Source organism: Dermacentor andersoni, chromosome 1, assembly GCF_023375885.2.
Source record: "Dermacentor andersoni chromosome 1, qqDerAnde1_hic_scaffold, whole genome shotgun sequence".
Taxonomy (NCBI): Eukaryota; Metazoa; Arthropoda; class Arachnida; order Ixodida; family Ixodidae; genus Dermacentor; species Dermacentor andersoni.
In genome coordinates this window covers 50,696,710-50,720,544 of record NC_092814.1, presented here as the reverse complement: position 1 = coordinate 50,720,544, position 23,835 = coordinate 50,696,710, and the positions used below count along the sequence as shown (strand labels likewise).

At 42.8% G+C, this 23,835-nt stretch overlaps 3 protein-coding genes across 5 annotated transcripts in view; 1 reads left to right on the top strand and 2 right to left on the bottom strand.

Moving 5' to 3' along the window:
* Positions 1 to 499: 499 nt before the first annotated feature.
* On the bottom strand, positions 500 to 6,998 carry Rbm13 (RNA-binding motif protein 13). Its single transcript, XM_050194264.3, has 6 exons — positions 6,867 to 6,998; positions 6,138 to 6,184; positions 5,706 to 6,032; positions 4,241 to 4,370; positions 3,780 to 3,899; positions 500 to 719 (listed from the first exon to the last, which is right to left on the bottom strand). Exons 1-6 carry the CDS (start codon positions 6,879 to 6,881, stop codon positions 510 to 512), a joined length of 849 nt encoding a protein of 282 aa, XP_050050221.1. The 5' UTR covers positions 6,882 to 6,998; the 3' UTR covers positions 500 to 509.
* Positions 6,999 to 7,238: 240 nt separating this feature from the next.
* Positions 7,239 to 23,360, top strand: alpha-Cat (catenin alpha). 3 transcript variants are annotated; one of them, XR_008608504.2, is made up of 17 exons: positions 7,239 to 7,480; positions 16,569 to 16,694; positions 16,770 to 16,959; positions 17,242 to 17,408; positions 17,470 to 17,589; positions 17,653 to 17,742; positions 17,802 to 17,975; positions 18,052 to 18,733; positions 19,363 to 19,563; positions 19,623 to 19,774; positions 20,047 to 20,116; positions 20,195 to 20,256; positions 20,318 to 20,605; positions 20,672 to 20,806; positions 20,868 to 21,044; positions 21,139 to 21,271; positions 23,184 to 23,360. XR_008608504.2 is itself a non-coding variant. In XM_072288418.1 (17 exons), exons 2-17 carry the CDS (start codon positions 16,590 to 16,592, stop codon positions 21,301 to 21,303), a joined length of 2,718 nt encoding a protein of 905 aa, XP_072144519.1. In that variant the 5' UTR covers positions 7,239 to 7,480; positions 16,569 to 16,589; the 3' UTR covers positions 21,304 to 22,349. The 3 variants fall into 3 exon arrangements, 1 of the variants encoding a protein (XP_072144519.1); XR_008608503.2 differs by lacking the exon at positions 23,184 to 23,360 and adding an exon at positions 21,529 to 22,349; XM_072288418.1 differs by lacking the exon at positions 23,184 to 23,360 and having other exon boundaries at positions 20,868 to 20,960; positions 21,021 to 21,044; positions 21,139 to 22,349.
* Rrp5 (Ribosomal RNA Processing 5) overlaps positions 22,318 to 23,835 on the bottom strand; it is a 118,800-nt gene continuing 117,282 nt past the window's right edge. Inside the window, exons 32-33 of the mRNA XM_050194252.2 lie at positions 22,620 to 22,785; positions 22,318 to 22,537 (exon numbers count right to left, since the gene is read on the bottom strand). Of these exons, the coding sequence (XP_050050209.2) occupies positions 22,369 to 22,537; positions 22,620 to 22,785 (335 nt within the window). The 3' untranslated portion in view covers positions 22,318 to 22,368. The remainder of the gene's footprint in view (positions 22,538 to 22,619; positions 22,786 to 23,835) is intronic.

Here is a 23,835-nt window from a genome sequence, read left to right as displayed (position 1 = left end):
TCTTGCCCCTATCTACTGTTTCATTGCCCCGAATAGCTTAGTATCCAACAGAGCTCAACTTCACAGCCTTGTTTTTACAGTTTGCCATATTCAACCAAGATATTCCCAACTACAACACGGTATTTTTGTTCTTCCAAAACATAGCCTTTAGTGCACTTAGAGAATCAATGAAAATTACAGATCGACCAATTTTGTGGCTGTTTGTGCACTTTATTAAGTATTGGAGGAAACTGCTTTAATACTGAGCTAGCTGAAACACGCAGATCCCTGTTTCATAACTCGGTGTAGTAAGTGAGTGGTGTTGTAGTTGTATAGTACTATACAGATGGAAGTTCAAGGTAGGGGCTGTAGAGTACATAGCATCTCATAGCCATAGCTGAATTGAAAATACAGGTTCACTTAGTTTTGTCACAGAAAGCTACTTGTTCAGGCAGGACAGCATGAAGTCTGAAAAGCAGCCAATTATAGCCAAACTGACATAACAACACTGCTAGCCAAATACTTAAAAATCATTTCGTGTTTATTTTGGAGGTTGAAGGCTCTGTTTCCTTTTCATATTCTATCTCTACATGCGGCTGCTTTCTTCTGGATGACGATGCCACCACACTCTCTTTGCTTGCTGCTGCTTCTTCTTCGGATGAGCTCTCCTCTCCAAGGTCTTCCAAATCAGAGAGATCACTCTCTTCCACATCGTCAGCAGCAACATATTCAACTGTTCCCTGAAGTGAGTAGAAAGTCCAACTTGTCAGCACCTTCTTATCCGAGCAAAAACAATATCTTTGACATACACAGCCATAGATATGGTTACACAAAGTTATCCCGGTACTATACTGCACTCCTTCTAACAGCCTAAGTTAAATTAAACTAAACTGAATTCTGGGGCTTTACATGGCAAAGCCACAATCTGATTACGATGTACACTGTAGTGGGGGACTCCGGATTAACTGTTACCCCCTGGGGCTTTTTTTAACACTCTACATAAACCTAAGTATGAGATAATTTTGTTATTCCGCCCCCATCAGAATGCGGCCACTGCGGCCGGGATCGAACCTGCAACCTTGAGAAAGCATCTTAAACGTACAACTGTCAAGGTATTTGATTCTATGGTGAAGGCATAATACATACAGACATGTCACTCCCACTGCATCCATTGTTCAAACATTACACCAGCAGCAAAAAATTTAGTTTATATCCTTGCAAGAACTGAAGGAATCAAAGGCTCGGTTTTTAGTAGTACTAAGTACTAACAACCATAAGGAACTTCCAGGAAAGCATCCTGTTAACAAAAACATTTGCTTATCGTATGTATGTATATGTATATATATATATGTATATATATATATGTGTGTGTGTGTGTGTGCAACATACATGCAGGGGGAGCTGCTGCTGCAATTTATAAATTGTTTATTGGCCCAAATGTTCCATTAGCCACATGTTCTAATTTTTGCACCACATGAATGCTTTCGCAAAGTGACTAAGGTGCAACCTGGGAAGTACCGTTATCAGCAAGGTGTCGGACGTAGCTCTTGCATCTCTATATAGTGAAATTAAGCACAAAAGTAACTACTAGTAAAACCAGACACCAGCAAGTGTCATTAAGCAATCAATCTGCATGGAACATGGCAGTGTCAGCAGAGCACAAGCACTGTAGATTGTCCCACCAGATCTAGTAAGGCAATGTGCAGAAAATAGACCATTCCCAATAGGTTATTTTATATGGTGAGACAAAGCGTTATGCTGGAGATCCAAACTTAAAAAGTGACCCCCCCTCTCTCTCCCCCAAATCTTTGAGATTACAACTCTTCACACTTTAGATGTTGGTTTCTCATAATTTCGCTATCTGGTAGGGCAATTTTTTCCCCTCTGAATGCATCTGATCAAATTTTGCGCAACCTGTTCCACATCCACCACAGCACCGTGTAGAAAGAACTGATGACTGGTTCCTGAAAATGCAATGGCATCTAGGTAAATTCGAAGGGAGTGGTCAGTATGGAAAAATGCACGTTGCACTGTGCATGAGTGTAAAACCATGGCTGGTACAGTGGAAACTCATTATTCCAAGTATTCAAACAAATCTCGTTTTCTTTTGGATGACTGAAGCGTGCAAACACTACCAGCCATCCACTATCATAAGTCACCAAGGGAGCATTGTACGCATAAAAATTAGTCCTTTTCATTTTGCTTTTTAAATGCTAAATTAGTAGGCGAAACATGCAGTCTTACAAAATTATTTTTGGTGCATCTTTAAGGATGTCCAGGGCACATATGATTAAAAAAATGGAGAAGCAGTGAATGTTATTGAGTGGCCTGGTCAGAATGATGACAATTACCAAGGCTATTTCTGAGATGTCTCAATACATTTAATTTCTACTGCCTTTTCAATATCAAAACAGATTCAACTAGTTTTCCTTTGCATAAGGTCACTCAATTATTTGTATCCAAGTTGACCCCACCAAAATTTCATGAAAAAAAGGATAACATCTTCCATCACTTTCCAAGGATGACGTACAGGTTATTAGCAATACAGTAAGATGCTAATGTTCAAACACTCTGGCCTGACCTTTTTAAAGTAACTTCAGTCATGCTACCTGTTGTGCGCCTTCAACAGCTCAGTCTGCCACATAATGCAGGCAGTGTAGCACAAGGGTCATTGTAAACATTTACTGCACCTAAATAAGCCTAACAGTGACACAGTGCATCAGTGATCCTTGGCCACATCTGTAAAGTAACCCATTCTTGCCACACAACCATAAGACCACTATCAACAAAAAAACACTTGCTATTAAAAAACCGCAACATGCATATGTTCCCGATTGATGCTTTGTAAAATATCATCAGCAGCAGCCTACTTTTATGTCCACTGCAGGACAAAGGCCTCTCCCTGCGATCTCGAATTACCCCCGTCTTGCACTAGCCGATTCCAACTTGTGCCTGAAAATTTCCCAATTTTATCACTCCAGATAATTTTCTGCCATCCTCAACTACGCTTCTCTTCCCTTGGAATACATTCTGTAACTCTAATGGTCCACCAGTTATCTACCCTACGCAATACACGACCTGCCCAGCCTTATTTTTTTTCCCTCTTAATGTCAACTAGAATATCAGCTATCCCCATTTGCTCTCTTCCAGTCTCTTAACATTAAGCCTAACATATTTTGTTCCATCACTCCTTGTGCGGTCCTTAACTAGTTCTCGAGCTTCTTTGTAGAACTCAAACTTTCTGCCCCATATGTTAGCACTTGTAAAATATATGAATGTCCAAAATGCCACCTGTGAGCACAAGAGCAAAAAAGGCTTATTGTGTTTGTTTTAGTAACATACAGTTCATTAGTTCTGACATGTTGAGTAGGGTGAAGTCCTGTGTTGTTATAGTGCCTCTGTCTTACTGTGATCAGAATGTGCAATGGTTGCATGGTACATGCACTTTCAACGATGAGATCTATGAAAAGTGGGTTTGTGTGATTCCCCTTTCTTCCACCCTTTCCACTAACTTAAACTCTCATAGCAGTACAAACGTTCCATCGGCAGATAAAGTATCCCTGCACTTGTTGCACAAACATGCTGCCTCCATTCTTCATGATCCACAGAAACCACCTTATATTTAACAAACACTTGTAAGAACTTTCAAGAATTAGTCTTTTTCAAGCCGAATTTCTCCTTCAAGGAGAGTAATCTGAAAACTTGCTTGTCGTAAACTGGATTTACATCACTGCACAACAGATATTACTTGAAAATCTCAGCACAAGGAATAATGTGGTCAGAGCCCACACGATACTAACCACATCATGCTCATCTTCGTCCTCCTCCTCTTCATCATCAGACTCAACTTCACTCTCAACTTCTTCACCTTTAAGGGCATTATCAAAGGCCTTCTGGGGGAAATTGTATATGTCCTTGTACTAAATAAGAGAGAACAAGCAAAAGAAAAACAGTTGTCATAAGAACAGTTTTTTTGCTGGCAGCTTCCACACATGCAGCATGTAAGTTAGATAAACATCTCAAGCTGAGACTGCATGATGCACTTTTACATAATGCTGCATGCCGCCATATGTTACACTTCTGGAGTCTGTGGCAATGACCACTGAAATGCCTGCTGAATGTGACATGAGAAATGCACAGGCACTGCACAATAAATGTGCACTAATATGCAATAAATATCCCCTGCAATATGCACCAACATTATGCAAGATTGGGCAATATACACTGCAGTTGGATGTCTGTACTTCTGCAAGATACACACCGTGCCTTGCCGTAACCTGTCCAGCAGCTCCTTTTCAATGGCTGTGTCCAGACGGGCTGCCACCAGTGCTTTTTCTTCTCTTCTTCGCTCACGACGCTCTATTTTGCGCTGCATTGGTACCAGCTTTCGTCTGCATTGAAAATGTGTCCTTAACAGGAGTTTCATGCAAAAATACTGCAAAACCTATCTGGACCAATTTTCAAGCTGTTTAGAGCCTAGTTCATTCATAACAAAGCCAGTGGGAAAAAATTTACCATCATCTATTCATAACAGCTTTACTTACTTTGCCTAGGTAAATGAAAATAGGAAACAATCTTTACTGCTGCAAGGAAGCTTCCTATAAGCCATCTACAGATTGAACTGATGAACAAAGAATGAGAACAACAAACAAGCAGTGAAAAAGAAAAGAACTAAGATAGGTAACTGTGGACATGGCATCCTCCACAATGCAAGGTTGGAAGACAGGCACCAAACAAAAATGCTATGTCTTTTTCCTACATTTTTCCTTTCCTTAGTGCCAGAATTGAATTTTAATTTCCTTTGACCTATAGGAACTACAAATTTTATGTATTCAACTAATTACCGTGTATTATTATTTCACCAACTAAGGGTACACAATACTTTCAGGTTACACAATTCTGGTTACAAAGACGTACTGTATCGATTAGCACATGTAATCTCAAAATTTCTAAAGAAATAATTATTGCCATTACATTTACTATATCCGCTGAACGAATGCCTAAATTGAAAGAGCATGTTTGCAGCCGCTTTTGCACTTCACATGACTGTGGCTGCAGAAGCTTAGAGGTGCTTGGGTCAACAGTCAGAAGCAAAAACAATAAACTGACATGCTCAAATTAAATGGAGACTGTGTACTTCCTTGAAATCTGTGTCCGTTGTCCATGAAAAACTCAGCAGAAACAAAGAACAAATCACATAACTTAAGTACAGGGCAGAGCGCTGTCAGCAGAATTGAACGACACAGGCAAAATCTATGGACTTCGGATGAGACACAGTGGTGTCTCTCATCCTTACGTGTTCTTTGATTCGTGTTGTTCATCCAGTGTTTTTCAATTCTGCTGAGTTTTTCTTGAAGTCAGTTTGCTTTCAGATATAGCACCATGAAGCATTTTCCTTGCAACTTGATAAATATAGCTTCCGCAACTCTAGAACTATTCTAGTTGACTAAAAAAAATCATTAACTTATAAATAAAGTTGCTGCATCTGCATCAAAAATACTGTTAATACTCACAGAGCACATGTTTGCAGCTTGACCTTACTTATAGAGTACCTTGTGTGTATGCGTGTAGCATTAGAATGTAGTGGATATAACTATTTTCAAGATCAGATATCAATATGCTACATAAAATTATATTCATACTTCAACATGTCACAGTGTATATGTTGTAGGGATATTCAATAGGCAGTGTAATTACTAGAGGAATTTCACGCATGCAGGACTTACTGCCGAGACAAGCGCAGCTTGCGCATGCGGATGATGTACTGAGTGATCTTCAACAAACGCTGCTTGCATTTCTGGCGCACAAATCTGGGCCAGTAGACCAGATGCTGGTTTATCTGCTCCAGTGCTTTCTCAAAGTTCTTAGAGAGCTTCACTTTCTCCCACAGCCGATCAGGAAAGGCAGCCCTTTCGATGGTCTTCATGTACAAGTAACAGACACCATCTTCCTCTTTGATGGTTGCGTAGACAGAATTGGCTAGAGGACATGATGAGCGATTGCAGAGGCCCGTTAAGTTGAAATCATTTCGGCAGAACTGCTGACCTTTGGTGCTGCAACGACACAAAATTCATTCAACAGAAGTCACGAGGCGCGCCGAAAAGCAGAGTAAGAAATAACATGGCACCATTAAAAAAAAAAAAAGAAAGCAAGCTTACTTGACTTTGAAGGAGCAGAAGCTTCCTTTGATGATGCTCCATATAACCTTTAATAATAAAAAAAAATATGGAGTTTTACGTGTCAAAACCACTTTCTGATTATGAGGCACGCTGTAGTGGAGGACTCCGGAAATTTCGACCACCTGGGGTTCTTTAACGTGCTCCTAAATCTAAGTACACAGGTGTCTTCACATTTCGCCTCCACCTTTAATAATAATAATAATAATAATAATAATAATAATAATAATAATAATAATAATCGCACAGTTCAGACGGACTAAACGTCAGCGCCAAGTCCATGGGGTGTTGATAGTTTAATGTGTTAATTATCACTGACGCATAAAGCCTTAGCCAACATTCAAAGGCGTGTCGCAAGCGCGTTGGGCACAATATTTTACTTGATTGACATAATAGGCAAATACATGACAAGTTTAACAGGATCGTGCACTGTTTCACAGATCGATTATAATCAGACACTAGGTTCACAACATAACTGCAATAAAACGGCACAATGATGTCACAGCGATGTAAACTCACACTAACTCACAACAACAAAAGTCACAATTTTATGACCACCAATAGTCGAATAGTCGGCTATTTAGTTAAGAAAACATGCAAACACAGCCGCGCATGCAGTCGACATGAAAATCTACACATGGAAACGTAGTATAATCCGCCGCACATAATAGACCAATGGCAGCTTATGAAATAAAAACACAGAATGCTTACATCGTCGTTTTGCATGGTTTTAGGATAACTAAAGACTAAACTTTTCTACATTTGATTACAAGCAACGGCGGCGTAGAACCAGCAAACTTCCGCGTGTTCCCGCAGGTTCCAAAGAAAGTCTCTCAGTAACAAGGCTAACGCTGAAAACTGCCGTAGCAAAGCGCTCTGTGTCAAACCTCAGTCGTTTCATTAGTGTTCCTTTTTCTTACACTTGGCTCAAATTAAGTCAGTTATATCAACAAATTATTATTTTAATATTGCTTAAAATATTATTAAAAAATACTTAAAAATGACACGTTGCCAGCATCAACTTTTTTTTGCTCCCACTTTGGCCAAGGAATTTTCTTACGTACGAGCTCGACGCGGAGACCGTGTATAGACGTCAAAGCGGACGTGCGGATTCCCACTTCCGGGCGCTTGTTGTCTTTTGAGTTATTACAGAGCTACCGTACTAAGCTTATTTCAACGCCTAATTTTATGTATTGTTACTCATGGTTTAGTTTTCTATAAACTTATTGGAAGAAAAGCAATAGTTTAGAGGATACTGCTACTTCGTTTGCAAGCAACATTTTACAAAAACCGTTACAAGCTCTCAGTTGCAGCCTAATCTTTGGGTAAGCCTATTGTTGTAGTTGTGGTGAAACCTTTCTCTTGTAGCTGTGGTTGTTAATTTCGCGCAGTCAGTGTGGGCTTATAGTCATTCAAAGTAAGAAAGCTCTACTCGTTTACTGTTTGCTGACAAAACTGAAGGTTTATGTAATGAAGACATGGGGCCGAAGCGGAGCTCGTGCTGACACGGTTAACGCCCTTTCATTGCAGTTTAGTTCTTGTCACTGGCCACCTGTGATCGGTGTGTTGCTAAAACAGCCGCACCGCTCTCAGATAGGCTGCGGTGCGGGTCATTTCTGTAAGTTCATTTTGACGCGACTAGCCAAATGGCGGGCAGCAGGAATCGCAGCGTTGACCGTATTGCTAGTCTGTCCTTCAGAAGCCATTTTCTGTGGTGCTCCTAGATTTGCCAGCCTCTTTTTGAAGAATGCACCAAAATTACATTGCGCCTGAATGTTCTGCTCTTCGAGTGAATTACAACGGAAGTGCATGAGTAATAGGAAGGCCTGATTATGCTGTTGTGGTAGAGTGGCATCTCTGCCACCATATCCGAGTGTATGCAGTTGATGTCCACACCGACGCACGCGCCTTTGCCATCGTGCTTTAGTTGGAGCTCGTTTTGCATGCATGCATGCATGACAAGGCCAGAAAAAGTCTTTAACACTATGTTGTGGTTGTCATATAGGAGTTATATGACAGCATCGCGCAAATAAAAAGGGCATAATGCTCTTCACTTTTACTGTTCATAGAAACATCAAGCCCCACATTAATAACTTCATTGGAATCTGTGTGTGCACATTGTAACGCGAACGCAAGTTAAAATTCAAGGCAAAGCTGTAGAGATTTTACATTCATTGCTTTTATATGGAAGTTGTGAATTATGTTGCTTTGTTTCCATGGGCTGCAGCTAATTCAAACAAATCTCAAAAATTTTGTTGGCTTGCTGTGTTTGCAGTGTTCTTTGAAGCCGCTGAAGTCAAACAAGGTGTCTGGTTAATTCACTTAAGGCTTCTCAGGACAAAGCAATGAAACTCAAATGCTTAGAGCATGAATAGCCAAAGGTGTGCATCTTGCATCTTTTGACTTACGTACACACTACTACATGCACATATACATTGACTAGTGATTCTGCTCTGGACCATATTTTATTAAACTTTAGGTAATTAGAACAAAACTAGATTGTTTCTGATAATTTGAATTGAGGAGTCAGCAATTACTTCTATGTGCATTGTTAAAACAAACAGGAGATTTCTATCTTTGCAGCTGTGTTATTTTGATGTGGGGAAGAGTCTCACACAGGTGAGAATTATTGTTTTTATGTGCAACCTTTTGGTCAAATCTTTGTGCTGCAGAGTTGGCAGTCATTCTCACTAATGAATTTTATTATGGGCACATGCCTGAAAAGAACTAGGTTCAAAGCCACCATAGAGCACAAGAAACTACAGCCTCCTGCCTTTTTTAATATATTGCGCTTGTGTCGACCACACACTATTATCAGCGCCTCACGGTGGCAATAATCTGCAAGACTGGCATTAGTACGCTCAGGGGTACAAAGCACTCTCCAGTGCGAGCATTGCCACAGGTAGTAAGGTGCCGGAGCTTCTGCTTTGGTAAGGAATGCATCATCCTGAAGGAAACAGTGTGGAATGAAGCGCTTGCCCTGGAGGCTGTGTATGCCTGTGCTTGCTACTTCTGGTCTTGTAGATTATTGCTGTTGCAAGGCTCTGACTGAGTGTGTGGTCGATCCTTGCGCAATATAGTTAAAAATGCAGCAGGCTGTACGTACACCTGGGGAGGTGGGGCTACATTTTCTGCTGTACTTGTGTAGTAGGTTGGCAGTTCAACGCTCATAGGCTATAAACAGAAGCAATACTGAACACTTCACTACAAATACACACATTTTACAGACAGTACCCATTTTCAGTATTGTCCGCAGTGCAGACTAAATTTGCTTTAATTAGTTTATTGCAAAATCCAACTTATAAAAGCATTCACTCATCAATTAGAAGTGGCAGCTGTTGTGTTCACATGTTACGCCATTTCCAGAAGGAATGCTTCACTTATTTGTCTTGCAATATTCATTACTTCTTTTGAAAAGGAATGAAGTATAAATGCATATCTTCAGTTGCTTTTTGCAGAATTTGTGCAGACTTCAGGTGTGAATATGCAAGGCAGATTATTGTGCTGTTCTTAGTTTTATGTTTTATGGTGAACAGATAAACTTATCTTGCCTTTGGCTTGTCGTAATGCAATTTCACTCACCAAATTTGGCATGTCACCCTTGCATGTTGCATTTTCACTAGATCATGCAGCATACTTGTTCACAGATTGAATTCAAATTTTACTGTGGATATCTTGCTCATTATGGGAGCAGAGTTGGTTAGGCTTGCTGATTTGTCACCTTCAGGTGTGCATTAACATGTACGAGGTCTGTTAGAAAAGTATCCGAGCTCATTATTATTATTTTTTGCGAACACCTGATGGATATGAAACAAGCGCACTTGCGTCAGCCGACCTTGAACCTTCGTGCACATGCACAAATTTTTTCCCGCTAGCCGATAGCATCAGTCGCTGGGACGCAGCGTTTGAGTGAGGTAGTGTGCAGTGCTCTCGTCGGTTTTTTATTGCAAGGAAAATGGCGAAACGACTGGAGCAGCGCTACTGCATCAAATTTTGCGAGAAACTGGGTAACAGCCAAGTGGAAACCATTCGGAAGATTCAGACTGCTTTCGGTGACAATGCTATGAGCAGCACACAGATTAAGGAGTGGCACAACCAGTTTAAAGATGGCCACACATCGGTGGAGAGCGAACCATGCTCCGGAGGGCCATCAACATGCCGAAATGACCAGGTCATTGCCGAAGTGAACGCTGTGGTGATGCGGGACCGTCGTGTGACTATCCGAGAAATTGCAGAAGAGGTGGGCATCAGCACTTTTTATGCACATTCCTTATGACCGAAGATTTGGCCATGAAGATAGTTGCGGCAATATTCGTGCCGAAGCTGCTCACAATGGAGCAAAAGTAGTCTCACAGCACATGCTGGATTCCACAAACAGTGACCCCGACTTCATGAACATCATAATCACTGGTGACGAGCCTTGGGTGTATGGGTACGACCCGGAAACCAAATCCCAGTCGTCACAGTGGAAGCATTCCACGTCACCAAGACCAAAGAAGGCCCACCAAGTGTGCAGCAACGTCAAAGTGATGCTGACTGCTTTCTTTGACTCCCGTGGTGTGGTACACCACGAGGACACACCACAGGGTCAAACAATCGCCAAAGAGTACTACAGGGATGTCCTCCGTCGCCTACATGATGCTGCGCGGCACAAGAGACCGGAGTTGTGGTCAACAGGAAATTGGGGCATCCATCACGACAATGCTCCTGCACATTCCTCGCACTTGAGTCAGACTTTTTTGGCGAAAAACCAGACTCCTGTAGTTCAACAGGCTTCTTACTCTCCTGATATGCCCCCTGCGACTTCTGGCTGTTTCCCAAAATCAATAGGCCATTGAAAGGAGCGCGATTTGAGACAAGAGAGGACATTATGGCTGCAATAACAACTGAGCTAAACTCCATTCCTAAAGAGGCCTTCTCGGAATGCTTCCAATAATGGCAGCATTGCTGGGAGAAGTGTATGGAGTTCCAAGGAGACTACTTTGAGGGTGATTAGGTTTCCAACGCTCCAGTTGTGCCAGTTTTTCTTTGGCCAAAGGTCAGATACATTTCTAACAGATCTTGTACATTAACCATTTGTGGTTGGATGTCTTGTCTGCCAAACCAAGTGTTCAGTGTTTCATAATCTTATCTTTTTTCTGTCTGTCTGCAACACTCTTCGAAGCTCTAAAAGTTTGTATTCACAATTATTTTTATCTTTTCAGAAGTTGAAGCGTGATAAACATGTGGCTTAAGGTCCTTTGACTAGGCATCTACCTTACAGGGCAATTATGTGTTTGATGTCCTATTCTCTGTACATTGACATTCCAGAATGGAGAGGGAAAACTTAATTTACCAGATGCTATTTCATTACTTCCTGAGACATTGTGCAGAGTTTACTTGTTGAGCAAGCACTTTGGGACAAGGAAATTGTCTTTACTCACAAGTAAAAACCAATTAAATATTAGACAGAGACTTTAGTCTTTGGCTTTTTCAAGTTCCAGTCTTCAACTGCACAAATATAGGTGGCTATTAACACCACGCCAACTTTAGTGCTTTTGAAGCATTACTGAGCAATCTGATTCGTCCGGAACTGTCCTAATGAAAGAGGTCTAGTTGGACAAATTTCAAGCCTAGATCATAGATAATGTTTTGTTTCCCTGATGGGATTCACAAAGGTTGTACTATTTTAAAAGTGGGCAAAAAAGTCGTCTGAACATAACACAGTTGTTTTCTGTTCATTTTAGCTTCGCGGGACTTACAGATTTGGTCAAATCATCTGGCTAGCTGAATTAAAAAAGGCAGAAAAGAGAGTCCAAACACTACTACATTTGGCAGTATTTACCCAATTCTAATATGCCCCCCAGTTGAGTGCACATAGTTTTTGTGCATTCATAAAACATGACAATGCATCCTAACTTAACGTGCACCTGATTTTATAACAAAAGTGTAGCATCCCTTTGGTTTTGGCAATCACAAATAAGATGAAACGTTTAGGGTTTACCTGTACAGAATGGAAATTTATTTATGCAGAATGTCCATGGTTGACAACCTGTCAGCTTTTTATCGCTGTACACAGACTGCAGCATGTTGTCATGTTTGATATCTGAGTGTGCCCAGTGTATCTTGTATTCCACATTTCTTGAATGACTCCACAACCATAGCGAACGAGATAGTGGGCCACACCTTAACTAACCACTTTGCCAGTTCAATCTGCGACGTATGCTAGTTGGTATTGCATTACTATATCGAAACTACTGTATCGAGCGCAGAAAAACATGATAGACGTAGAAAGGGACACAACTATGGCACCATCTATCGCTTATGGACCATCTATTGTCTTTTGCCACGCTCTTCAGTTTCGATACAGGGATGTATGCTAGCCTCTGGAGTGCCGAAAACACCCAATGCAACTCTTGGTGCTAGCTTAGCACGTAAAGTATCTTTTGAATTAGCACTTTTGTAATTAAAGGTGCAGTAAATCTCTTTTTATCGAAGTCGAGAAATTAGACTATTTCAGTAGTACTTTGCCACAAAAAGTACTTCAATGCATTCAGCAGAAGCGGGGTTATTGGCAAACACTCGTTTTGCGGTGCTTCTGTTACTTCTTCATTTACTTGCACTGTGAAGGCTACGGCAGGGCAGGGTGTGCCCACAAGGCTCCGCCTACTGAACGTCACCGTTGTGTGCAGTTCAAATTTGATTTTGGATGTTCATGTAGATGCCACTATTTTCGATTTTGGTGCTTCTGATGCGCCAAACACGGTTGTCATCAGCGAGCTGCATTGCGCTCAGCCTTGTCAGACTTGTCGCGGTCGCTGTATCTACGCTACGTAGCAGACTGCAGCTACATTTAACTGCAGCATTTGCATTGTGGATGACCGGGCTTAAGTGCGCACTCGTGCTCATATGCTCCTGTCTGGCTCTGCTACATGGTGCGAACCGCCTTTGTCCTGCACCAGCTTGACTGGCGGATAGTAGCCACTTCCAACTTGTGCATATTGAAGTGCGATCAATAGCTCAATATGAAGTGAAGTCTGCCAAGGAGTCTAAACAGGAGCAGCCAGGAGTGAACGCACGTTGGCAAGTGTGCATGTGGTCTGACCTTAAGTTTTGTGTGGTTTGAGGCTAGTTGAGTGTTCAAAACTACAGTCGAAATTAGCCAGACCCGACGGCTACGACATCGATAAGCAGGGTGGCCAAAGTTTAATTCCTACGCGGGTGGCAGTTACCGAGTGTGAGCAGACGATAGTCGGTTTCTTTTGGAAGTACGTAATTACTATAGAAATTCGAAAGCAGGTTTTCACTTACTTTAGCCTGTTCATTAACTGCGTCAGTTGATATACACAGTATCAGTAAAAAAGTGCACTGTTCCAAACACACTTCTTGATTGATGTCAGCTCTTTGCCAATAGCAACCGCATATGGGAATATGCTATATTATAAAATAAGGCACCCAGAAAAGAGTGAGGAGCAGGCTTTGGTTGAAAAGAGAGTGTTTGAGAGATAGGTAACTTTGTGCTCCGCTTGCAAACCATGTGCCGTATACGATTGCGAAATTTGGCCAAGGTGTTCACAGCAGCATATGCTATCCACAGACTGTGTTGTTTCACCAAGCCCGAAGGGTGGTTCAGGGCCCCTTTAAAGCCTGAAAGTGTTGTTTCCATATTATGCGAAAACTTGCTCTGCTGTCATCTTGTGATGAGAATGTAGATGCTGGCACTGACGCTAGGCTGTTGCTAACGCCAAGAACACTGGACTTGGTATCCAATTGTAACGCGCGTTAGAATCGAGTAAACAGTGTAATCATATATTGTGAACTGCCATTTTTGCTTTGAGATCTGCTGAAGGTATGCAGAGAGTTTGCATTTTCGGCATGAGATATCAACCTCTGTGTTTTTGTCTCTGTGCTAGAAAGTTATACAAGAAGTGTCATAGACTGCTAAAGTGCTTCTAAAGAATTCTTGTCAACCTAAAAAGATTTCTAAACAAAGAAAAAAAGAATGTTCAGCAACATAAATGCAAGAAGCTTCTGTTGGTTTCAGACCTAAGAGGATTAACGTTGGTAATTAGGAAGCAGTTGCACTTTAGTTGTATGTCAAAGATGCCTTGTTTAGCAATACAGCTGCAAAGATGCAAGTCACTCAAGAGCCTATGCTGCATAAAAAAGTGCACACAATTGTATGGACACAATAGGCAAATATGAAGTCTAGCAAAGTGGTAGATTACGGTTCTGAAAATCTGTCACGAGAGATAACTCAGTTGCCCAGAAAATTGCAATTAAAGGCAGCATGTCTCCACATTTCACATTGCTTGAGAAAATGGGGGGAGCACAGGAATTCTACGCTATACCAGCAACCTCTGAGGTCAAGGCTGCTTAGCTTGGTGTCAGATAGTGGCACAATGAGAGAATCACACTCTCTCAAATAGCACTGACAGAAGTGTAAAGTGCACCAATCTGTTCTGCCGTGAGAAAATTCTGTAAAGTTAGCCATACTAAAGTGCCTAGCTCTTACAGTGCAATTTAATTTGCTTTTTTTTTTGTTATCATATTCGACTGCTTTTGAGAGACGATTGCTAGACGGATTTACATCACTGTTTGCAGGTGCTGCAGTTATAAAATAACGGCACCAGTCCTGTAACATTTACATGAGCTTTCACATTTGTGGGAGTATTCTTGGCAGCAGTGGCACAGTCTGCTTCATTTTATGATGCTAATCTGACCATTTTTATCTGTTTTTGCCTTTATTATCTTTTTAAAGAAATATTGTTTGTAAGTGACTTGCAGTGAAGCTTGATTTGACTTACTGAAGTTCCATTATTTCTCTAAAAATGATGTCATCCAGCTTCTGCTTTATAACTTGTACATGCCTACAGAGTTGCCTATTAAGATTGCCATGGTGAAATTTGGTGCCACAGTTGTTCCAGTGCCACAGATGATATTGGTGTAGTAGCACCGACCATGAGTAATGTGATATTCCAAACAATTCTTGTCTGTCATGTTACCTAAACAGTGCTAAATGAGGCTAATCATTTTCTCATAGAAAAATTGCAGTGAAAAACTACTTTCACAGGACGGTAAGTAGTATATGTCACAGGGGCATTCAAAACAAGGTCGAAATTAGGACAAATCTATTTAACTGCCATACTTGCAAAGCATGCATACCAATGCCAAATTTTCTGTACTAATATCAGTTCGCAACTCCAACTGTGCCCATACAAGGTGGTTCTGATCAATGGTAGAGGAGCAAAAATTCATTTCTTTCTCGCATTGGAATTGTTAGCCAAATGTTCCGTGTGTAACTCATACTTTATTCAACAGTTGTTGTACAGTGACTGCTTTCTAGCTTGATAAATACTTTACCAGCTTGATTTGATCAGTGGTCAAATAAGGGATGTCGCTGTGACATCCCTTGTTCAATCACTTCAGGCCTTTATCTTTCTGTGAACCTTTGGCTTGTTTTATTACCAGCTTGATGTAGTATGCACGATGAGCGTTGTATCTTCTGTGCATTTTTTCCTGAGTCTTGGCACCTTTATCTGAAAGTTAATTTCAACCCAGCAGTGGCTTCATGGATGAAATTTCTGAATGTTTATCAACAGAATATGGAACTTGATTTCACCGTTATACATCCCTCTTTCTATGTTATCATCATCCCTCATCACACCTCTATGTCCCTGTTCCCCTTCCCCCTGTGCAGAGTAGCAGGCTAGAGCGCACTAGCTCAGGCTGACCTCCCCGACTTCGTTCAGATAAATTCTCTCTTTTCCCGAGTCTCAGGTACCCCTATCTTTTGTTGTCTGCCCCTAATATTGGAACAAAACTTCTGCTGTAGAATTTCCATAAAAGCTTTTACTGAACACTGAAGTAACAGCATAAAATCCTGGTAGAGTTTGCGCTTACTGCTGAATTGAAGTTACTTCAGGTTAACTGTATTGCTTGAAATGTGAATGTACCTCATGGCTTTGAAAATGGACACTGTTCATAAAACATGTAAACCACCAAATTTTGCCACTCTGGAGCTGCTGCCCAGTTGCAATCAACAAAACAACAAAGAAAAAACCAAGAGAGGCCAAAGATGAACTCACTTTCAACCACAGAGTGAACATTCACCGAAGTTGTCTTTTAGTGACAAGCCAAGACACAAGCAGTGACACAGGAAGCGCAAACACAGTATCAATTATTATGACATCATTTCACCAAGTGATTGTTATTGCACTGGGTACTACTTGCTCATTATTTAAACTGACAACAGTCGCACAATTATGGCTGAACACCCTACAACACATGCAATACAGTACTAACAGCAAGTATAATGGGCAGAAAGGCTGCAATGACTAAAATTTGAGCCCTAAAAGTGACAAAGTGCAAGTGTTTGTGTGCTGTTGAAAACAGTCTGAGAAAGTGGCAGTTTTCTGTTGCTGTGACCTGTAGGGACACCAGGTGGTCTGAGACATGTCCACTATGGAGCCACCGCCAGTCGCCCTCAAGTGGGATCCCAAGAACCTCGAGATCAAAACACTGTCTGTGGAGAAAACTCTGGAGCCCCTGGTCATACAGGCAAGGAGAATGCCTCCCCACCTTTGGTAGCGAGAGGCTGTTGTAGTGAGATCAATGTTTTTGTTGCTTGGCTAGGTGACGACACTGGTAAACACAAAAGGACCATCAAAAAAGAAGAAAGGTCGCTCAAAGCGGGCCCATGTCCTGGTTGCTGCTGTAGAGCGGGCCACAGAAAACTTCATCAAGAAGGGAGAAGAGATTGCAACAGAGAACCCTGACATTCATCAGGAAATGATGGCAGCTGTAGATGAAGTGCGGAAGACAGGTAAGCTAATGTTGTATAGGATTTCCTTTAATGAAAGGGAACGTACAGTGTGAAACCCACACTCTGCAGTGGCTGCTGCAGGTGTCAACTGCTAGTGCCCAGGAAAAGCACTCGGCATAGCTATGTCAGAAGCACAATGAGATGAGTTGCTGCCTTTCCCTGGGCCGGTAACCAGTGCCAGTTGTTGCAGAGCATGGGCATTTGGAGTTTGTGCATTCACTTTTACGAAGCGCAACCCTGTACATATTGGAAGCGTGGCATGTTAAGTAACATGTCTTGCAGGAGAGGCCATGAGTAAGGCTTCGCGTGAATTTGCGGAGGACCCTTGCTCATCGGTCAAGAGGGGTAACATGGTGCGCTCAGCACGGAACCTCCTGTCTGCTGTCACTCGACTACTGATCCTCGCTGACATGGTGGATGTGCACCGGCTGCTGAAATCATTGCGTGTGGTGAGCACCGGATACGTGGCTTGTTGTGTGGTTCATTTGTGGAGACCACATATTATCTCAGGTCGAGGATGACTTGGACAAGGTCAAGAATGCATCCAGCCAGTCTGAGCTGATGGAGTTCTTTCGAAACTTTGGTGTCAACACTGTTGAGCTGATACAGCAGGCTGCACGCAGGCAGGCGGTGAGAACTAGGAACCAGCAATGTGTGGTGGTAGGGCACAACACCATCCTTCTTTTGTTGTAGGAGCTGAAGGACTCAAGGTTGCGAGATGACCTTGCTGCTGCCAGGGCAGTGCTGAAGAAAAATAGCATGATGCTTCTCACAGCCTCTAAGGTACAAAAGACAACAACCTTCCGGTTCGTCATCTCACAGAGCACGCTTGCTGCCCGCAGGTCTACATTCGTCATCCTGAGCTTTCGGCTGCCAAGGAGAACAGAGATTTTGTGTTTCGGCAAGTGTGTGAAGCAGTCAACACAATTGGCGACGTTGCACAAGGTCGTGCTGGTGCCCTAGTGCCATCCTATGAGGGCCCTGGCGAGTTAGCAGCTGCACTGGATGATTTTGATGTAAGGCCTGTACCCTAACTGGGTAGGGAGAAATTGTGATTAACATTGGTACCCTTGTTTTGTCCTGCTTCACCAGGAGCGTGTTGTGCTGGATCCACTCACCTACAACGAACTGCGCACCAGGCCAGCTTTGGAAGAGAGGCTGGAGAGTATTATCAGCGGAGCCGCCCTCATGGCCGATTCATCATGCACCCGCGATGAGCGGCGGGAGCGCATTGTGGCAGAGTGCAATGCAGTTCGGCAGGCCCTGCAAGACCTACTGGCTGAATACATGGCAAGTGCGGGCCGCAAGGAGGACTCCCTGGACAAGGCTGTGGAGCAGATGGGGCGCAAGACGCGGGACTTGCGGCGGCAGCTGCGCAAGGCAGTCGTGGACCACGTATCGGATTCGTTTCTCGAGACACAGGTGCCTCTTCTAGTGCTGGTAGAGGCAGCACGTGCCGGGAACGAGCGGCAGGTCGAGGAATATGCGCGTGTGTTTGCCGAGCACGCCCACAAGCTGGTTGAAGTGGCCAGCCTGGCCTGCTCTATGTCAAGCCATGAGGATGGTGTAAAGATGGTGCGGTGTGCGGCGGCCCACATTGAGGGCCTCTGTCCACAAGTAGTGAATGCAGCTCGTATCCTTGCAGCACGGCCACGCTCTAAAGTGGCACAGGAAAACATGGACGCTTTTCGAGATGCCTGGGAGACACAGGTGCGTCTGCTTACAGAAGCTGTTGATGACATTACCACCATCGATGACTTCTTGGCTGTGTCAGGTAAGGCAAAGCTTCCATTCCCCATTGGCGGCAGTTTGAGCATGCAAGTTCAATCACTTCTGAAATTTGGCACCCTCTCTAGAACTGCTTTAACTATACTTCAAGCTAAACATGGTGCATGTTTGTCTCTGTGTCCGTGGCTGGCACTTTATTTGCAACCTTGTGACCAGTCTTAGAAATACTGAATAATATTTCTGTGGCCATAACACACACTTGCCTTGGCTGTTGCTAATGGCCATAGAAACAAAGAATTCTCGTAGCTCTCGTCTCACCTGGTGTGTTCTCACAGCTTTCAATGAAGTGTCATGTACGTTTCATCGTAATTTTAAGCCCTACAGAGGCTCCTTGGAATGCCAGAGGCATAACTAGAAGCAACTATACATATCGCACACCTCACCAGGCACTTCGTATAGTTATGCCTGCAGTCATAAATGTGGTGCTGTGGAGGACTGGCTCAAAATTTGCGAGGTGGCAGTGGCTCCGAAACCTGTTAAAAAATTAGTCTATTAATGCAGAGGCTGTGGTTTGTGTTCACTTTTTTGGCAAGTAATGATGCTCCAGCTCTTACCTGATTAGGATTTTGTTGAAGTGAGAATTCTGCTTAACAGAGTGGTGCTCTATTTTCATAGAAAACCACATTCTTGAAGATGTCAACAAGTGCGTGCTGGCTCTGCAAGAGAATGATGCAGATGCATTGGACCGCACTGCTGGTGCCATTCGAGGGCGTTCAGCCCGTGTGTGCAATGTGGTAACTTCCGAGATGGACAACTATGAGCCAGGTATCTACACAGAAAGAGTACTTGAGGCTGTGGCAGTGCTGAGAGACCAAGGTAGGATTGTTGTTTGCATTGAGGTTCATTCTCTGAAGATGTTCTGCTGTTTTTTGCAGTTATGCCAAACTTTGCCCAGAAGGTTGAGATGGCAGTAGAAGCACTGAGCGCCACTCCCCAGAAAGAAATAGATGAAAATGAATTTATAGATGCTTCCCGTCTAGTTTATGATGGCGTGCGGGAGATTCGCCGTGCAGTGCTGATGAATAGGGTAAGTTTGTCTTTCACAACCTTTTGCTTACAATTTCGTCTCAAATTTTTTTAGTTTGATGTTGACTCTGAAGATGAAATGGATGGCTCAAATCTCTCTGGAAGCTGGGCCTCGCTTAGTTCTCAGAGGAGTGGGGCTTGTGAGGAAAAACTTGACTTGTGTGTGCATTATGGGATACAGGTTGCTTACTGTTGTGTGCTTGTATGAGCTGTCCTTTGCTTTTGGATGTTGGCTGGTGCTTTATAGCTGCTTTGCTGGGCGATTTTTCTTAGAGTGCAGAGGAGCTGGACTCGGAAACAGAGATCGAGTACGAGGATAACACCTATGAAACACGCAGCAAATGTAAGCTTCTGTCCTTTGTCTGCCTGGGGATTAGTTGAATGCTGTCTTAGCTGCATAGGCGTGCTATTCCTCTTGCAGCTAGTGCCCACACTGCCGACTATGATGAGTATCCGGACATCAGTGGCATCAACAACACACGGGTAAGGAGCACATTTAAGTCGCATGGAGCAAGAGGTGCTTGACTATATTCTTTTAACACAGGATGCTTACCGCCTCGTGTCAGAAGAAGAGAAGCAGAAGATTGCTGCTCAGGTGGAGACATTCCGCACAGAGAAGAACAAGTTTGACCGCGAAGTGGCCAAATGGGATGACACCGGCAATGATATCATTGTGCTGGCGAAGCAGATGTGCATGATTATGATGGAAATGACAGATTTCACAAGGGGCAAAGGGCCCTTGAAAACAACTATGGACGTCATCAACGCTGCAAAAAAGATATCAGAGTATGGCACTAAACTGGACAAATTGGCACGAACCATTGCTGACCAGGTAATAAAACAATGGCATATGCTTCACTTGTGCAAGTGGTCTAATGTGCTTAATTTTTTTTCACAGTGCCCAGAGTCGAGCACCAAGAAGGATCTTATTGCTTATCTTCAGCGCATAGCACTTTATTGTCACCAGCTCAACATCACCAGTAAAGTGAAAGCTGATGTGCAGAACATTTCTGGAAACCTCATCGTCTCTGGGGTGAGATGTCAAACTAAAGCTTGGCTGGCAGTTCAGTCACCTTTTTTTTCTTGCTTTCCAGCTTGACAGTGCCACATCTCTGATTCAAGCTGCCAAAAACCTGATGAATGCAGTTGTGCTAACAGTGAAGGCGTCATATGTAGCATCAACTAAGGCAAGTAACCACACTTTGTGACACAGTGCCTTGTACTAACAGTTCTTTTTCTTACCACAGTATCCAAGAAGTGGCGTTGTGAGTGTAAGTAGAGGATACATAGGTGGTGGTGCATGCCAGGTCCTGTATTGTATGCAACCTTGGGGTCAACGAGTGGGGGGCTATCCTTTCTTTGCAGTCACCGATTGTTGTGTGGAAGATGAAGGCACCTGAAAAGAAGCCTCTGGTTCGCCGGGAGAAGCCTGAAGAAGTCAGAGCTAAAGTACGCAAGGGCTCACAGAAAAAGAACATCGCGCCCATCAAAGCGCTCAGTGAGTTTCAGAGTCTGGCCGAATCAGTCTGAGTGGCATGCCCTCCTGCACGGCCTTTCCTCGTAGCCCCATCCGGTGCTAGGTTGTGAACAGTCACACACGAGTGGTCACCTCCCCAATAAACAGGATCACCTTCCTCCACCGTGTATGCACTGGCATGCATCCCATTATCCCTCTTTCTGCTCGATTGTGTGCTGTTTGTGTGTGCTTTCTTGTCAAGTGCCCTTTCATAACCAAGCTAGGGTTTCTATTTGCAGCATGAGTCACTACTGCTGTGGCTGTCACTGCTTTCTTGCCCGTTCGAGCGAAGGACGTGCTCTACTTTCTCCTAGCACTTCGTTAGTGGTTTAGAAACAGCTTCATCTCTGTGTGGAACATGGTGGGCCCACTTCTGCATCCAGTCTTGTAGCAATTGCACCGAATACTTTCCTGTACACGTGAGAACTCCTGCTAGTTTCACTCATAACACACTGTAACCCACTAATGTCTTTAGCCAATCTGCTACAAATTAATAGCATGAATATGCAGTGCGATGTTTCTTGCTTTCCTCTCTCTCTGTGGTGCTCTAGGGACATGGCAGGGACTGCTTGTGTTCTTGAGGGAAGCTTTACTCGTGTACCTAACCACTACTTACTTACAAATACCAAAACTTACACTTCAGTGAAATTCATGTTTTGTTTGTACATTATATATTTAAGAGACACATTTATGTATGGACAGTAACAAATGTTACATTTGTGATTATGCTTTGTGAGAACTGCCATGTGTTTTTCCACTTTTGTATAAGCTCTTCCCATGCACCCACTGTGCCTCTAATGGGAAACTGGTGTTGTCCTTGAATAGGCAGACTAAATGCAGTTTTCTGGCACAATTGAGACATGTCTCTGCCTGTACGAAAAAGAGGGGGGGAGGGCACAACATGAAAACTGCTTTGGTGTGCGTTGTCAAGGTTGCCACAAGTTTTATTTACAAAGACATGTACACTGAGAATGATAGCCTTTGTAGACTATTTAATAAAAGCAACAAACTTTGTGAAATCAATTCCCTTTATGTTTAAATAAAGAAATGTGCACCTTTATTTACATATGCGTACATTTTTACTGTGCAGCACTTGTGCGTTGTTGAACATACTGCACAGCACGCTGCTTCACCGTTTGACATAACGATGCATCACCATGTTCCTTTTCAAAGTCGAGCCATTTTTTAAACAAAGATTTCATCTTCTTGGGATTCAGATTCAGTGACGTGGCTTTCTCAAAAGTTTTCCTGTAGGGAAAACAAACAAAGCTTAGAAATTGTTCACAAAACCATGCAGATGAAAAAATCGTACTATGACAATGTGCCTCACCGTGCATTCTCTACATCACCCAGCTTTGTGAGAAGGTCCATGTACACCAGCCACAAATCTGTGCGCTTTGGGTAGTTGTCCAGAATGCTGTTGAACATACTTCGCCCCCTTTCAGGATCACCATACCTAAACTCCATTTGTGCAAACTTTGATATTAGCACAATATCTGCAAAATGGAGAAAAAAGGATTGAGCATGATGACAGAATAAAGAAAATATGTGAAGATCACGGTTCATGTAACAGCATATTAGCAATTCAACAAGGAATTTTGACTTGCCACAAACAGTCACTTCAATCTAGATGAGGTGAGGCACCACTGTGAAGCATTTTCATATGTGATCACAAATTCACATTTATGAAGTTAGCTGAAATTATATGCACCTTTATTTAGACCTTCAGGTGTTGTTTTTCTAAAGTGCACCAAATTCAATTTCTAAGTGACAGTGATGTAACTGCGCCGACACGCACCTGCTCCGAATTGGGAACACACATTTTGCACACGCGAGAAGGCGCAATGCATCAAGCAACCCTTTGCGACTCACCCTCGCACACTTTCCATCACAGCTGCAGCATATGTCAGCGTGCAGCCGCCACCTTATGGCACTTCAACATTACACGGAACCTTATGATGACGCTGACTGCGTAAGTTTGCCTGGAGTGTCCATATAGTTATCGCAATAATTATGTAATTACAGTGACGTACAATTGTGAGGGCACAGCTGCTCGATGCACCTTTTTTGCAGCCACTTACTGCTATATCGAAAAGTGCATAAGGCACATTTCGTTATGACTAGGCAGCCCCAACGCAGGGGGGGAAACAAGGAAGTCACGGATATGCAAGTCACACAACACAAATGCTATTCAATCTGTACTTGCGAGGACAATTTAAATAGTATTATTGTTTCTGTTCCATCTGGATTTGCACTGCTTAGTCGTGCTTCTGATCAACTACCAACTTGCTCAGCTAGTAAATTCAATTGTAGGGATATATAGTGTCGATATAGTATAGCCACCCAATTCTTTATTAACACTGCATGAGTGCCTAAGCGATAGCGTGCCAGTGCCCTCCTTGGAACAGCCTGAAAGACCATACGCTACGACTAGCAAGAGCTTATCTTTATGCACCATTATTAATGTTCGAGGATACAGCGCTCAAGCCATATTAATAAAGAATCGGGCAGCTGCACGTACTCAACTTGTTTAGCGGATGAAACGT